This window comes from Geotrypetes seraphini, chromosome 9, assembly GCF_902459505.1.
Source record: "Geotrypetes seraphini chromosome 9, aGeoSer1.1, whole genome shotgun sequence".
NCBI classification, from domain to species: Eukaryota; Metazoa; Chordata; class Amphibia; order Gymnophiona; family Dermophiidae; genus Geotrypetes; species Geotrypetes seraphini.
This window is the reverse complement of record NC_047092.1, coordinates 20,938,366-20,955,661: the sequence shown is the minus strand read 5'-3', so window position 1 is coordinate 20,955,661 and position 17,296 is coordinate 20,938,366. Positions and strand designations below refer to the sequence as shown.

The 17,296-nt window shown below is 44.9% G+C and overlaps 1 protein-coding gene across 1 annotated transcript; it reads right to left on the bottom strand.

The window, feature by feature from the left end:
• Positions 1-5,836: 5,836 nt before the first annotated feature.
• GCC1 (GRIP and coiled-coil domain containing 1) lies at positions 5,837-17,233 on the bottom strand. Its single transcript, XM_033958172.1, has 3 exons — positions 16,896-17,233; positions 8,868-9,965; positions 5,837-8,127 (listed from the first exon to the last, which is right to left on the bottom strand). The coding sequence occupies exons 2-3, from the start codon at positions 9,927-9,929 to the stop codon at positions 6,823-6,825; spliced, it is 2,367 nt and encodes a 788-aa protein (XP_033814063.1). The 5' UTR covers positions 9,930-9,965; positions 16,896-17,233; the 3' UTR covers positions 5,837-6,822.
• Between the last annotated feature and the right edge of the window lie 63 nt (positions 17,234-17,296).

Sequence of the window (17,296 nt, the reverse complement as noted above, 5' to 3'; positions counted from 1 at the left end):
CTCTACTAGCGTGCAACTCAAAAGGAGGCGTGGCCAGGAGTGTGCTGGGGGGGGGTGTTGCATTAAGTGGCGCATGGAAGTATAGAATATGGCCTCAGTGGACCTAAATTTACACTGGGTTTCAGCAAGTGTGAGGTTGGCGTCTAAAGTTAGGTGCAGGCAGGAATTGGGTTTTTGGGGGGCCAAATTTTGAGCATCATTTACTGATCCCAGCCCAGTGCCTAAATTGCTTAGCGTGCAGAGGGGGGGGAGGGAGTAAACATGAGCGGAGCACAGGCGTTGATGGGTGTATCGCCATACGATGCACTTAGCTTACAGAATACATTACATTACATTACATTTGTGATTTCTATTCCGCTTGTACCTTGCGGTTCAAAGCGGATTACATAAGAAGAAGCTGGACATTTCCAGGAGGGTACGTGACATTTAGGGTAAGACATAGTTACAGAATGAGTATAGACTTGGTAACATTGGATGAAAGCAGTTATATTACATTACTAAGTCATGCATTGCGCACTGAAGCACGCTCGCTTACACCAGCCATTGACCTGTTGTACGTGCCTGATATTGGCTTTGTGTGAGTATTCTATAGTGCTTAGGCATGCCCTTAAACTGTTACAGAATTGTTGCAAAGCACATCCCTGCGACACACCTCAAATGAGGCACCGGTTTATAGAATTGCTGCCTGTTTAACCTTATCGTTCATCCAGAACCAGCGCAACATTTTGGTCCACAGGCAGTAATGACTTTTCAGGTAAAACAAGCAAACTGCACAGAATGGAGGAGTGGCCTAGTGGTTAGAGCTGCCTGGTACCTCAGCACCCTGAGGTTGCAGATTCAATTCAAGTGCTACTCCTTGAGGGAATCATTCTATCTATGCAGAGCGTAGACTGCTATATCCCCAAAAATAGAGACCACTTGGGACCCCTGAGGAAGACCTATTTAGTCGAAACACAGACCGTGATGGATTCTCTCCATAATTGTGGATGTACTTCACTGTTTTTAGACTGTGAACTTTTTATATTAATAAAGCCGACATCTGCAACATCAGATTCCAGTTTGTTTTGCTTTGCAAGTCACTTAACCCTCCATAATCCCAGGCACCATAGTTAGTTTATGAGTCTAGAAGGTCAGATAGGGACCAATTCTATAAACAGTGCCTACATTGTAGGCTGTCAATCAACCGCTAGGTGCTGTTTATAGAATCCTGCCTAGGTGTGCTTAGCATCCTGAAGGAAGACGCTAGTATATTAAACCAAGTTTTACCCAGCATACTTCGGATACCTAGCGATGCCTAAGTTAACCACGCCTTTTCTCTGCCCCCTAACCATGCCTACTTTTCTGGTAGGCATAGGAAGGCACCTTCACTTCGGCGTTATGTGCAATTCTGCACCTATCTTTTAATTTTTTTTTTTAATTATTCATTAACTTAAATAGCAGGATCAATTTCCAGAGCAGGACCAGTGATAATCTGAAACACTCTCTTTTTCTAAGCCTGTGTGCTTCAGGGAGCTTTATCCTGTAGGATTTTGAGGTCCTTTTTTTTTAAAGAATTTGCAGTCTGGCTACGTTTGGAGTTCCCTGCATTGAGCCTGACACTGATATTGAAACCCTATATTACCAGTTTGTACGAGTGTCTCTTGCACTTATTTATGTATTGGAAATATATTCAATTACCATGCCTTTTAAAGTAATTGAACTAATTTAGGTTAGGTATGGATTTTAGTTAGGCATTGCTTGGCAGCCTCAATCAGGGTGCCTAGCCACGGTACCGTTTATAGAATCTGTCCCTTTAAACTTGGTCCTTCTCGTCACTCAGGTCTTCTCATTGGGGAGAGTGTGGCGCAGTAGTTAAAGCTACAACCTCAGCCCCCCCTGAGATTCTGGGTTCAAACCCACACTGCTCCTTATGACCTCGGGCAAGTCACTCAATCCCCCCCATTGCCCCCAGTACATTAGACAGATTGTGAGCTCACCAGAACACAGAAAAATGCTTGAGTACCTGAATAAATTCATGTAAACTGTTCTGAGCTCCCAGGGAGAATGGTATAGAAAATGAAGTAAATACAAAAATATCCATAATGATTAGGCACAAACTTGAATTGCACATTTTTTCACGCATATTCACTATATATCCTGAAAACCTGACTGGCAAGGGGGTACTTCAGGACCGAGTTGAAAAACACCACTTTAAGAGTACCTGAGCACCATTCAATGTAAACCACTTAGGATCCCCTGGGGTTATATAAAAATGTTATCTGGAAACACCACAGAGAGCTGGTCTGGAACCTATTTGGGATCTGATTTTAAACCACAGGAGCCAACTTTTCAAAATTACCAGGGGTACTCACTTGAACAATTTTCCTAGACAAATTAGCACAAATACTGGGGCTGCTCAAGCACCCACAGAGCTGGCACCGCTTTCAAACATGGAAGATCCCCCACGCTGCTCTCGCTTCCGAGTCTGAAAGCTTTAGTGCTCTAAAAGGGCGAAAGGCTCCTGGCATTGCAACAAATTTATTTAACTCATTTCTGTTTCAACCTTCAAAAAAGATTCCCATGGGGAACTACAAAGTGGAACTTTTGCTCGGTTCCATGCTGGGTTTTTAATCAACAGAATTGCAGACTCTCACCCTCAGCACCTGAGCATGCCCAGAGGATCCAGGCCTGCATGGAGAATGGGGACCCAGTGACTGTATTCTTTTAACCAGTGACTACATTCCTCATAGGTGTAAACAGGCCTTGTCAGCATTATTCAGAACACCCAGTCCATCTAAAAGTGGAATGGAATGACGAATATATTCTCTCTCAAAGTATAATGTAGCATGCTTGAGAAACTCGGAACACCATGGACCCTATTCACCCCTCATTCTGCATCTTTGTCAAGAGAAGGAGCACAGTACGAGTTACACATTAACCCTATGCTCTGTGCCCAACAGCAATACAATAGTGTCTTGTATACCACAATGCACAATTCTCTACTGTTTACAATAACAGTTAGATCATGTCCTTGAAGTTACATATTTAAACCTGATCTTGTGGTTGTTAGGGGAAGGAGGTGAAGGACAGGGGAATGGCTACAGAGAGAAGAGATGTCTTAAGTTCTTTCTGGAAGTCAAGATACTGTAAGTGGTGGGCTGTCTTAGGTATGTTGGCAATTTGTTCCAGATAAGAGGTCCTTGGTATTCAAATATAGCCTCAAACATTTTCTTCCGCCGAACTTGTTGAGGTGATGGGAAGGCTAGTTTGAAGTGTTGCGATGTTCATGAATTGAAGGAGTGTGGGACTAGCACTTCCTTCATTTCTCTCCTACCCACCTCCAAACCTTTTCAATCTGTGTTTCTTGACGTCTTCCTCATCTTCACCTTTTGAGCAAGCCACTTCTGCAGCGCCAAAGCCAACATCACACTCCCTGCTTTTCACCTAGGCCTAGAATTGCCTCAGACTTGGTTCTGCCTCCTTTTGACGATCATTTTCACATCTCTTTTAAAAGCTGCTTCTAATCCTTAAACACCCAGCTGCCCCTGATCTTGGCCTTCATTGTTCCATAGATCAGGAACCAGCTGTGATATCCCCTTTGCTGAGCATTAAGTTCTGACATCATTAGTACAAATTTCACTTGTTTATGGAACCATCCCCCGTTCAAATGTTCAACAAAGGTGAATTTTAACAGGACAGATATTTTATCAATACTAGAGAATGACATGGGGACGAATAAATGTGAGGCCTCAGTGCAATAGTAGAAGCTATGATGCGCTGATTACCAGTGCTCCTGGCTTACCATAGCTTCTACTATTATAATATATTGTTTCCCTTTTTGGGGAAGTGGCAAGTTGTTTGCGGTGCTACCTACTTTTCTTGGTTTATATTTGGGGATTTTTGCTATTTTGGTCATTGGAAATGGCCAGCTTTGAATAGCGGCAGTCAGTGTCAACCACAGGTGTTAGCCAGCCTCCCTTCTGTGGTCTCAATATTGGCCCTGTATGCATGTGTACTGGCCACGCCCCTGAGCTCCCATGCCCCTCCCAATTGCATACCCCTTTACTATGCTAGTTACTTTTCTAGAAACCTAAGTGTGTAACTGCAAATTAATGTCAATTAACTCCAATTAGCAGCTAACTTGACAATTGACCTCTGTGCACAACTGGCACTTTTCCATAACCTGTGCACGCTTTTTTTGTATTCTAAGCAGGAAAATGTCTATGCACAGTTACAGATTAAAGACTATGTGGCCACAGTTGGTGGGGTTAGACAGAATCAAGCCAAAAACTAGCCAACTGCGATATCCACCAAGTGGATAAACTTAACCATCCAGTTTGGAACGCACAAACAGTAGGAATATATTTAAACAGACTAAGTTTTCACTTTCCAGTCATGTGGTGCATAGAGAATAGTGTGGTTGTGAGACTACCCTTGACGGATTACTTTTCTCAATCATCATTTAATCTAGAGTTTTTCAACTCAATCCAAGACAAACCCAAACAGTTGGTTTTATAGGATACCCACAATGAGTAAGCATCCAATGGAGGCAGTGCAGTGCAAATTTGTTCCATGCATATGCATTGTAAACATCCTGACAGACTGACTTGGGGTATTCCAAGGACTGGGTTAATTTAATCTTAGTCTCTTACTACTTAGATTTGACAGCTATTTATTTGGACAGCTAGGCATCCAACCCTGAAAAACAGTAGTTGTTGGTTTCCCTGGGACTGATATTCAAAGCAGTAAACCTTGGGAGTTAGGGCTGGATGCACGATTTTTGTTTTACAAGTTATATGCATGCTATTCTGCCGGAGCAGCACCGGTAAAAGTGAGAGGAGCTATGCCGGCTGCTGCTCTCCCCTCTGCTCAGCTGATGGTGGCTCTGGAGCCGCAATCAGTTGACAGCCAGTAGAGAGGAAAGTAGTGACTGTGGACTTACCCCTGCCGTCTCCAGAGTCCCAGTTGGTTGGGGCTTCCCCTGCTGGCAGAACCACGATCAGCTGATTGGGGCTTCCCCTGCCAGCTCCAGTGCAAGAGCCAGCAGGGGAACTCTCGATCAGCTGATTATGGCTAAGCCAATAGGGGAAGCCCCAATCAGCTGGGGCTGCAGAGCAGGCAGGGGAAGCACCCCCAAGATGAAATTCCTGGTAGGTTAGTGGGATAGGCTGGGCCGGCCAACTGGCTGGCCCCCCTCAAGGACCCAGGCCTGGCTTCCCCCCAGCTCAAAAGCCCGATTCTGCCGCCCATGCTCCCAACTAGGTGTAATGGCCCCACCACTACCTCCCCTACTTTATATAGAAGGCCGGCAGGAGGGATACCTGCTCCATCTTGCCAGCAGGCCTGCCTCTTCAAAATGGCATGTCTTCTCCTTCCAAGTACCCTTTTGAGCATCAACAGGAGAATTTTCTTGCAAGTAAATCCAATCTTACTTGTAAGGAAACCTTTTGTGCATCAAGGCCTTAGTTTCTTAATTTGGCCCAGAAAATCAATCACTTTCGAGGGAAAACTCGATGTCTAGCTAAAAATTAAGCATTTAAAATTGGTATTAGAGGTATTTTAGTGATATTCAGCCACCCTCTCATTAACTTGATATACTCGCCTTGGCAGTGGACACAGCAGGCCCAAAATATCCAAAATGTAACCAGCAATACCTACTATGACAGAGATAATTGTCTATCTCACTTAAAGATTATCTGCTGAATAGTGGCCCCTTTCTTTTAATATGTATTTGATATCGTAATTTTGTTTTTAATTTCATGTTACTGTAATCCACCCAGAGAAAGACATTTTTGGATAAATAAACTTCTGTGGCCCAATCCGGCCCTGCCCTCCTTTTAAGCACTTAAATGTAAGCAATGAGTAGAAGAGAATGTTTATTTTGGAAGACATCAGTGTCTGACTCTTTAAATTTAGGCACTTAGATCTTTCAAAACAGCAGCCCAGAAAACTATTAAAAATAAGCCCACATGCACATAATCTCACAAGCCTTTTTTCCCTTGAAAAGGTAACATAAAAGACATTTTTTAGATCACTTTACTGCTGCTAAGAATCATTTTAAGATAAAACATATTTAGCTCCAGTATTATGAAGCAAGATAGAATGGTGAACACATTTTAAGAGCCAAAGAAACACTACCCAGCACCAAGGGGTCCTAATACTGCCAGAAATGGCCCGATACAGCTGAAATACATCCCTCTATCATACCCTGAGACGGCACTGGGCAACTGCTCAGAGAGGCAAAACCCTGGTAAACTAGACTTCACATGTGCTGCATCTTAGGAGTGAAACCAGAGAATGCCTCTGGCACAGGAGCCCACTGGCAGCTGTTAGCAGGCGCTGTGCTTTGGCAGCAAAAGCAAAATGCAGGCTAAAGCTGAGCTTGGTCCCGAAATGCACTGTGCAAATATGCAAACAAATAAGTTACGGTGTATCATGGAACTAGTTCTCAGGGGAGCTTTGGGATTCACCAAAAGGCATCTGAAAAAATTCCCAGGACGAAAATACAAAGCATTTAGGTAGTGTGTAAGCCTCCCCTCCCCCAAAAGAGAACGTTTGCCCTTGGAGAGATGCTGTCCCTAAAGGAATAGCTCAATAAGACAAAGCCCACCCCCCCACACACACATTTCTCCCCTCAGCAAATCTCCCTCCCCCTCCATAAAACTGGAGATGGTACATTACATATTCACTAGTGGAGCTGAAGGGCCCCAGCTATCGGTTACACCCAATAGAGAAGTCTGTATCGAATCTGACTCAGTACCGCAAGTGCATGCCCATCTCTGTCTGAAGTGAGCTTCTCTCTTGGTTAAGCTAGAGTAATCATTTCAGGTGGCAGTCATGGTCTCATATTTTGTTCGACGGCCACCAACTGCCTCTGACTGTGTGTCTCATCACAACCTGCTTCTCTTCTGGGCTGAAGTGCAGTATAGTCAGGATTGCAGTGAGGGTCTGCTGGCGCCCCAGCGACTCTGGCAACGTCAGGAACCGGAATACTATATTCTTCAGATATTCTAGGTTGGCTCCTTCCCGGCTCTTGTCCCGAAAGTTCTTCTGAATCTGGCCCTTCAGAAAGGACACTTCTTCTTTGTGCCGTTCCCCGTCAGTCAGGAGCCTCTCCTGAAGCTGGTGCGCCTCTATCTCCAGCTGGTGCTTCTGTTTCCTCAGGGCCCCAATCTCCACTTCTTTGCGCGACAGCTGCTCCACATATAGAAAGAAGGTGGGCTCGCAAGTAGAGTTCAGCTGCAGAGCCTGTGTGAGATTGTCCTGCAAGAAATCTCCTTCTGATTGGTTAGAGCTGGCTTCGCTCCCTGCTGTTGTGTAATTCTTGGACACCTGAAGGCCGTAGGGTGGAGGCATGGATCTTATCTGTTCCAGCTCCTGGTCTTTTTCTGCCAAGATGGCCAAAGCGCGGTCCCTCTGTTTGTGCATCTCCTCTTCCAGTCTCCGTGTTTTCTCTCTGTAATCTGTTTGGCATTTCTCCAGCTCCTGTTTCTGGCTTAGCAGCAGTCGGGCAATCTCTTGCTTCTTACCTTCCATCTCTTGTGCGTGCTGCTTCTCAGTCTCCTCAAAGGATAAACGTAGGGAAATATACTTTTCCTTCAACTCTGCCAGTTGCTCTTGTTTGTCCTCAAGCTCCTTAGCCAGGTTACCATCTTTTGTGGTCTTGTTCTTGAGGACCACTTGAGCTCTCATTTTGTACCGCTCAAACTCTTCCTTGAGTTGCTTTAACTCTTGCTGGTAGTACAGGGCTGTGGCCTTCTCTCCGTCCGCTGCCTCGGTGTGACCAGATAATTCCATCTCACAGAGCTTCTCAATGTCCAGGGAATGGGGGCTTCTCTTAGCTGACAGTTGTAGCAGCTTCTTCAGCTTTTCCATTTTATCCTTTAACACATTTATGTCCAAGCTGGACTCTTCCACGTTCAATTCCGCCAAGGACCTGCTGGATGCAGCAATGGCCAGGGTCTTGTTCTCCATGTCCAACTGCACTATCCGTTCCTTTAGCTTCTGAATGGTCATCTGATCCTTCTGCTTGGCTTTCTCATAGGTGCCTACGAGTTCAGAGATTTCCGAGATCCGAGCTTCCAGGCTGGCAACTCGCTGCTCCTCCATCTGGGAGTGCTGACGAAGCTGCTCATCTGCCAGAGCTGCCTGCAGGAAAGAGAAATGCCCTGGTCAAAACAAATGTCATATGTCATAAGGCCAGAAAGTCAATGCAGACAAAAAAGAAATAAAAGATTAAAAAAAAAAAGGCAAGGCATAGTTATGTGTTACGCACAGACTCGGCAAAAGGTAGCAGGGGAGAGGACAATCAGCAGGTCAGATCGCCTTCAAAAGGTTCACTGTTCCTTAGTGTAGTGGGAGAGTAGCCTAACGGTTAGTACAGTGGACTATGATCCTGGGGAACTGGGTTCAATTCCCACTACAGCTCCTTGTGATCCTGGGCAAATCACTTAACCCCCCATGGCCCACTAAAGACAGAGGAAGTACCTGCTTATAATGTGTACAGCACATCTAGTAATAATAATAATAACTTTATTTTTCTATACCGCCATAGTCGCACTATTGAAGTGATTAATAGTAGTAGTTTGGAGAATTTCAGTGCCCACAGAATAAACTAGCAGTCAAAGCAGGGCACTGTACAAATTGTCAATTCAGTTTCCAGTCCCACTTCGACTGCTCGCTGTGGGATTCTCAGCTTGTCACTTGCTTCCCCTGTGCTCATAATGTGATGTTAGCTCTTTGGGGCGAACACTTTTTAAATCTGAACTTTATAAATACAGTGCCACACAAATCTATATCTGCACACTATATCAGCAAGAGCAGCCATCTCACACGAATGGCTCTGTAGAAACAAATGGTACAGCATGTTATAATTCTATTTGGATTACCTTCTTCATTTCCTGCAGCAGCTGCACCTGGAAATGGTTTTTCACACCGGCCATCTCCTCTTGGAGCTCTTGAAAGCGTGGATCAGGCCTGTGCTTCTCTTCCTGCACAGCCTGTAGTTCACTACGCAGTTCCTGCAGAACTCGGTTCAGCTGCCGGGCCCGGGCCTCGTAACCTTCCACACGCTCAGCCACGTCTACCCTGCTAGCCAGCACCTCCCGGGTCTCCTCTAGCTTGAGCTCGCAGTCTTGCCGCAGGTCCCGCTCCGCCTGCAGCAGTTTCTGCAACTCACGCAGCATAAGGGCATGGTCATTCTGCTCCTGAGCACGCTCGTGCTGCTGGGTTATCAGGCGGGCCTTGGTTTCCACCAGCTGCTCTTGCACGGCCTTCTGTTCCACCTCCAGGTTGCTCTTCTCTGCCTCTAGTTTCTTGGTCAGCTCCTCCATCTCCTGCTTCATCAGTTTCTTGTCAGTCTGGTATGAGGCTTCCATGCGAGACTTCTCTTGTGCTACAGTAGCCAGGGCACTGGTCAGTGTCGCTAGCTGCGCCTTTAACTGAAGAACTTTTCTCTCGGCATCGCCACTGGTGACAGCAGCTGCCGTGCCCTCACAACTTCCAGTGCTGACTCCACTCTCGGAGCCACTGGCCTCCTCTGACCGGGGCAGAGGGGTGCCAATCACAGTGGCCACATCGCCACCCGGTGGGTCTTCCTCAGGCATTTCCCCTTTGGCGCTGTTCACACTGGTGCCAGTGTCTACGCTGGTGCTTGTGCCAATACTGTCCTCACTGTGTACGGAACACAGGTCATCTGTTGGCTCCACCAGGGCAATGGCAATATCCACAGCATCAACGTTCTCCAGCCCAGCGCTCACTTCCTGGGACACAGACAACACTTTCAAGCTAGCCTCCAAAGCCTCTTTCTCCTTCAGGAGGCTCTTATATGCACGGACCACATCCTTGAGGCGGGCCTGGTACTGTATCAGTTGCTTCCGCTGTCCCTCAATGGTCTCCAACAGCTCTTTCTTACTTGGCCCCCCACCAAAGCTCATGCCAAACTTCTCCATTGCTGCACAGTAAACACTCGGATATCTCTGCTTGCACTGCCCATAATAGAAAAGAAAAAAATAATTAGCACTGCTGGTCAGATGGGCTCAAACGCCATCATACACCGATCTGCAACATAGTTCAGCTTATTTCTAGTATTTCAAAGATTGATATTACTGTTGCATTATCAAGTCTACTTGATATACTCAAGTTTCAAGTTTATTAGGATTTTATATACCGCCTATCAAGGTTATCTAAGCGGTTTTTTTTTTACAATCAGGTACTCAAGCATTTTCCCTATCTGTCCCGGTGGGCTCACAATCTATCTAACGTACCTGGGGCTATGGAGGACTGAGTGACTTGCCCAGGGTCACAAGGAGCAGCGCGGGATTTGAACCCACAACCCCAGGGTGCTGAGGCTGTAGATCCAACCACTGCGCCACACACTCCTCCATACTGCCCATTATAAAAAAAAAACTGGCTAAGAGGTTTACAAAAGTACCAGGCTACGAGTAATTAATGGGAGAGGGGGGAGCGGGAAGAGGAAAATACATAAAAAGCAAAAAAAAAAAATAAACAGAAAAACCTGGGTAAAGGAACTACAGTCAAGAACAGGAAAGACAAAAGTGTAACTAAAATAAATAAGCCAATTTGTTGCCTTAAGTCCATGGCTGTGGAGTCGGTACACAAAACCTTCTGACTCCTTTATTTATATATCTATATAAGAGTTTGTAGGGGAAGGATGGGGTCAGAGCTCGCAGGAATGGAAACAAACTTTGTCCCCATGCCATTTTCCAGGTGCCATGTAAGAACATAAGAATAGCCTGACTGGGTCAGTCCAATGGTCCATCAAGCCCAGTAACCCGTTCTTACGGTGGCCAATCCAGGTCACTAGTACCTAGTCAAAACCCAAGGAGTAGCAACATTCCATATAGAATCCCAAAGAATAGCAAGATTCCGGAATCCCAAAAAGTAACAAGATTCTAGAATTCCAAAGAGTAGCAACATTCCATGCTATCGATCCAGGGGAAGCAGTGGCTTCCCCCATGTCTTTCTCAATAACAGACTATAGATTTTTCCTCCAGGAACTTGTCTAAACCTGTCTTAAAACCAGTTACACTATCCGCTCTTACCACATCCTCTGGTAACGCTTTCCAGAGCTTAACTATTCTCCGAGTGAAAAAAAATTTCCTCCTATTGATTTTAAAAGTATTTCCCTGTAACTTCATCGAGTGTTCCCTAGTCTTTGTAATTTTTGACGGAGTGAAAAAAAATCGATCCACTTGTACCCATTCTATTCCACTCAGGATTTTGTAGACTTCAATCATATCGCCCCTCAGCCGTCTCTTTTCCAAGCTGAAGAGCCCTAACCTTTTTAGTCTTTCCTCATACGAGAGGAGTTCCATCCCCTTTACCATCTTGGTCACTCTTTTTAGAACCTTTTCTAGCGCCACTATATCTTTTTTGAGATAAGGAGACCAGAATTGAATGCAATACTCCAGATGAGGTCACACCATGGAGTGATACAGGGACATTATAACATTCTTAGTCTTGTTAACCATCCCTTTTTTAATAATTCCTAGCATGCTGGTTGCTTTTTTGGCCGCCGCCACACATTGGGTGGAAGGTTTCATCGTATTGTCTACGATGATACCCAGATTATTTTCTTGGGCGCTAATCCCCAAGGTGGACCCTAGCATCCGGTAACTGTGATTCAGGTTATTCTTCCCAATGTGCATCACTTTGCATTTGTCCACATTAAATTTCATCTGCCATCTGCCACTGATATAAATATCATAAAATATATTACATTTTGTAATCAAAGAGCCTGATATCAAAATGTATTCTAAAAGTAAAACATATCCAGAAACAAATGAGTTAATCAAATTATTATCTGTGAAATAAAAAAATTATTATAATATTTGCATGACATACAATTTTACTGTTATTAGGAATCGGAGTTGAAGTCGGCACATTTTTACCGACCGACTCCACAGCCTAAAAATTGCTTCCGACTCAACATTAGCATAGTTCCTTGATTTTCTGAAAACAGCCTGAACTTCAGGTAGTTCTTGCTTGACATATGACTAACCTTCATTGTGTTATTTTCAGCAATATTTTGCTGGCATGCGGATGTAATGCAATTGTCCTATAGGTGTTACAATCTTTTACATTGTCTTTTTTCGATATAGGTATAAAAAGTGATCATCTCCAATCGGTTAGCCAAATTTTTTCCTTCCAAATCTGTTGACACAGTCGAATGAAAGCCAAGATAGCACCTTCCGAGCCTTTAATTAATTCAATTGGAATACCATCGATACCAGGTGACTTGTCTGATAAAGCTTCAATTGCTACTTTAACGTCTTCTTTTAAAATATCTGGTGGTTCTTCAGCATCAGTATCCATTTCAATTCTGCAGTGTTTCCCACATTGCTTTCCTCGTATAAATTTTCTATATATTTTTTTCCATCTCTTTTTAATGCTTTCTGGATTGTTCAATATCATTCCATTGGCGTCTTTAAGCATTCCCAATTGAGGTTGGAATGTCTGCCTCAAATCTCTTAACATTCTGATAAGCCAATCTGGTTTTACCATATACATTCTCTGATTCAATTTTCTGACATATATCCTTAAAATATTGTTCCTTATCTTGCCAAACTTGACGTTAAAACACTCGATTCATTTCTGATACTTTTACCCTATCGTCAGAAAGTTTTGCTTGTCTTCTGTGTTCTGCTACTTTCCTTGGGCTCCTTTTACAAAGGTGCGCAAAAAATTACCACCTGCTTAAAAGGAGGCGGTAGCGACTAGCGCGCGCGCACTAAAACTGCTAGGGCATCTTTGTAAAAGGAGACCCTAGTGTCTTCCGATATCTTAAGAACATAAGAACTGCCACACTGGGACAGACCGAAGGTCCACCAAGCCCAGCACCCAGCTAGATCCCAAGCAATAAAACAGATCCTAGGCTGCTCATCCCAAGAACAAGCAGTGAATTTCCCAAGCCATCTCTAGAAATCTATCCAATCCTTCTTTAATAATAATCTATCATATATAATAAAACGCTACGCCCGCATGCGCACTCGCGCCGCGTGTTCCCTGATCTGTCGCGGCAGCATGAGTGCGCATACGCGCCAGAAAAGCTTCCCTGCTCTCCACCTCACAATACGGCCCTACGTGTTGAAGTGTCTTTAGACGCTGCCGCGGCAAGGCAGTGCGTAGCGGCGGCTGCCGGGAGGAGGCCACGGTGGCTTGAGGCGAAAGGCGGTGCGGAGCAGCGGCTGCCAGCCGCTAGCACCCCTTGCCTTCTTCGTCGCGGCTCAGGAGAGACGTGGCAGTGCAAGGCCTGGACGTCACCGCCGCGCGATGTGACGCCTGCGCGCTGCAGTAGGGACTCTAGAGGAAGTGGCTAGAAGTGCAGACACCAGCTCCCCGCGACATGGCAGAGGCCCTGCACCAGAGTGAACTCACGCTGCCACCCAGAACTCCCCCACCTCTGCTGACCCTTGCCCCTGCCTGTCCTACAGGGCACCCCTGGCAATCCTGGCCCACAATAGTCGGCCCAGACCCAAGGCAGAGGAGACACTGGAACACAAACAATGCAACAGGTACTCTAATGATGCTGGATGGGGTGGAAAAAGGTGGCAATAGGAAAGGGAAAAGGGAAAATGGGAATATTGGTAGATAAAAAGAAGGCAGAAGGGCTACTGCTGGACAGGGGGGAGAGACAGAAAGAAAGGGGGGCTGGGAAAAAGAAAAAAAGACATACATACAGAAAGAGAGAAAGAAATGCCTAAGTCTACACATCTATTCTAGCACCCGTTAATGTAACGGGCTAAAAAACTAGTAATAATAATAACAACTTTATTCTTCTATTCCGCCACAGTCGAATGACTTCTAGGCAGTTCACATCAAAGAAGGCTGGACAATCAGCGAATTACAGAATGCAAGAAGTGAGGGTACAACTTAATACATAAGAAATAGATAAAAGGAAAATATGAATCTTAAGTATGTAGTATAGATCTCATGTATGCAACCCAAGGAATAAAGCTGGACAATCTGCGAATTTTTAGAATAGAGCTGGACAATAAGGCGAGTTACAGAATAAGGCGGATTACAGAATAAAGCGAACTACTAGATAAAGCGAATTACAGAATAAAACTGGGCAGTCAGCGAATTACAGGATGCAAGTAGTGAGGGTACAACTTATTAACAAGAAATAGTTAAAAGGAAAATATGAATCTTAAGTATGTAATTTAGGTCTCATTTATGCAACCCAAGGAATAGTGCTGGACAATCAGCGAATTGCAAAATGCAGAAAGTGAGGGAACAACATATTACACAGAAATTGACAGAGGGAAAATATAACTTTGTAAGTAGTGAGGCTTCTGTTTAGGAGATGAATTTGTCAAATAGTACGGGTTTAATTGCTCTTCAGAAGGCGCCGTAAGACAGACTGGCTCCATTGATGTAATTACCCAGCCAGGACTGCTGTTTACTTGCTTGGAATATGAAGGACCTGTCCAAAAAGGATTTTTACTTGCAGCCCACTAAGCTGATTTCACCACATTCTCTGGCAACAAATTCCGGAGTTTAATTACATATTGTATGAAGAAATATTTTCTCCAGGTTGTTTTAAATCTACTACTTAGTAGCTTCATCCAATGCGATTTCTTGGCCTTCTTCCAGCTTCATCACTAATTATGGCTTTGATGTCATTCCATAACTCTTCGGGCTCTCTATTTCCTGTATCAAGAACGGCAAGTCTGTTGCTTAATTTTATCCAATAATCTTGTGGAATATTTTCAATATCGAATTTTGGTAAACTTCTAATGATCTTCTTCCTATGGAGCTTTACCTTGATCTTACATGTCAAAAGCTCGTGGTTTCACCCATAATCCTATGTAGATATAATCAATTTGATTTTGATACATGCCGTTCGGACCTCAGAAGTCCATGTTTACTGGTGACATTTATGATGTTGAAAATGCATATTCATAATTGATAGTTGATTGGTCTTGCAAAACTGTACTAAATTAATCACCGGCTTCATTTCTTTCTCACCACTGCTTTTTCAGGTGTACTTCCTACTTTTGCATTAAAAATCTTCCATAATAACCACTAGGTCTTGTTTTGGCAATTGATCTATTACATTTTGAAGTTGTTCATAGAACAATTTTACATCCTCATCTTCCGCATCTGTTGTTAGAGCATATATTTAAATCAAGGTAACACTGATCAGCTATCCCTGTAGTACCGTCTTTGAAAGTTTATTGTTGAGGATGAACGCCACACCATTTTTCCTGTGTGTTTTGTGACCATCCAATGCTCCTCTGATTGAAAATAGCCCCATCCCGTCCATTTAAGTTCACTAACCCCTTATCAAATTGATTTTTACATTTTCTACATAGTAACATAGTAGATGACGGCAGATAAAGATCCGAATGGTCCATCTAGTCTGCCCAACCTGATTCAATTTAAATTTTTTCTTCTTAGCTATTTCTGGGCAAGAATCCAAAGCTCTACCCGGTACTGTGCTTGGGTTCCAACTGCCGAAATCTCCCTCAAAACCTACTCCAGCACATCTACACCCTCCCAGCCATTGAAGCCCTTTCCAGCCCATCCTCCCCCAAACGGCCATATACAGACAGACCATGCAAGCCTGCCCAGTACTGGCCTTAGTTCAATATTATTTTCTATTTGATCTTTAACAGTTTCCAATTTTTCTTGAGTCATACTATGCACATTCCATGCTCCTACATTGAGAATATCGCAATGTAGAGACTTAAGAGCAGTAGTGTAGTAAGGGGGGGCACAGACCACCCGGGCGCCATCTTGGCGGGGGGTTGCCTCTCTGTCCCTCACGCCACGCTCACATCCTCTCTCCCTCCCATACTTCTTTACATCTTCAACAGCGTGAGCAACTTCTCTGGTCTACTGCTCAGGGAAAGATTTAAAGAGGTACGTGGGGGGAGGGGGGAGTGTGGCAGAGGGCAAAGGTCATGAGAGGTGCCATCACATCAGGCGCCTCCTACCCTTGCTACTCCACTGCTTAAGGGTACCAGAGTACTACTGAATGTATTGTAAACTTTGATATCTTTAAAGGTAGTACAGCAAATAAAAATAACTATAGCCACAGGAAAGGAGACGGGATCCTGGAGGAAGTTTTTCTGCCTCTGGTGGGAGGCTGAGAACAAATGAAGCTCCTCCAAAATTTGTCATCTTTTTTTGATCATGACGGGAATGATTACACATAATTGGAAGAGCTACGACAGACTGAATTACACATTTTAGTGGGCAAATGTTTGTACCATTTATAAGTATGAGAGAATGAATGTGGAACGTTTAGGGTTTAGTAATGCTTTTAATAGGGTGTGGAGCCCATTGACTGCATTTGTTGCATCGTAATAATTGTCATGTATCTCTCTTTTTATCACATTTCCTTACACATCTGGGGGGAGGGAAATGTATTTTGATTATTAAAATTACTTAACTATAATATTGTAATAACATAATATGTCTTCTTGTGTTAATTGTGTATTTAATAGTGCGTTTTATGCAGTGTTTATGTTCAATTAATTGTATTGCACTGTCAAAGTTTGAAAATCAATAAAGATTTAACCCCCCCCCCCAAAAAAAAAATAAAAATAAATAAATAAATAAATTTTGCCACAGTATATTCAGATGGGAAAAGCAGGTCCAGGAGCTGCAATAGACATACACCGGATTCACTATTAAAGTTCAGGTCAGGAATTGCACCTCACTGCCCCTCCCCTCCCCCCTTTCATCTCGTCTCCTGACCACAGCCACGTAGCGCAACCATATGCCACGCGTCTGGCGATGAGCACGGCGCTCGCGCTACTTCGTCTAGTTCCCGCCTTTGGAAATTTACATCCCCAGGACGGCATGAAAGTCGGGCCCTACGAATAACCCGTGGGGGGGTAGAAATCAAGTCCTGCGGGACGTCGGGCGACGCGGCTGTTTCTTACCCGCCGCTGTCAGTCCACGACGATCAACCGCATGCCTACGTTCACAGCCAGGCCCGGGGCTAGCATCGCGGGACCCGCCTCCTCCTCCTCGCCCGGCTCCACGTCTGCTTCCGGGTCAAGCGCCGCCTTCGGCCCAATGCCAGCAGTGACGGGGGCGGGGCCTCTGTTAAGGGCCGCGGGCTGATGTCCTTCGTTCCCGCTGGTCCGGCTCCTCCTCCTCGCCCGGTTCTACGTCTGCTTCCGGGTCAAGCGCCGCCTTCGGCCCAATGCCAGCTGTGACGGGGGCGAGGCTGACGTCCTTCGTTCCCGCTGGTCCGGCTCCTCCTCCTCGCCCGGTTCCACGTCTGCTTCCGGGTCAAGCGCCGCCTTCGGCCCAATGCCAGCAGTGACGGGGGCGGGGC

What these genes read in the sequence shown, in the direction of transcription:
- GCC1 (XM_033958172.1), bottom strand. Translation starts at nt 9,929, where the DNA reads ATGGAGAAGTTTGGCATGAGCTTTGGTGGGGGGCCAAGTAAGAAAGAG. An exon ending in TGCTGCAGGAAATGAAGAAG is followed by an intron (nt 8,128 to 8,867) that starts GTAATCCAAATA and finishes TCTTTCCTGCAG; the next exon opens with GCAGCTCTGGCAGATGAGCA.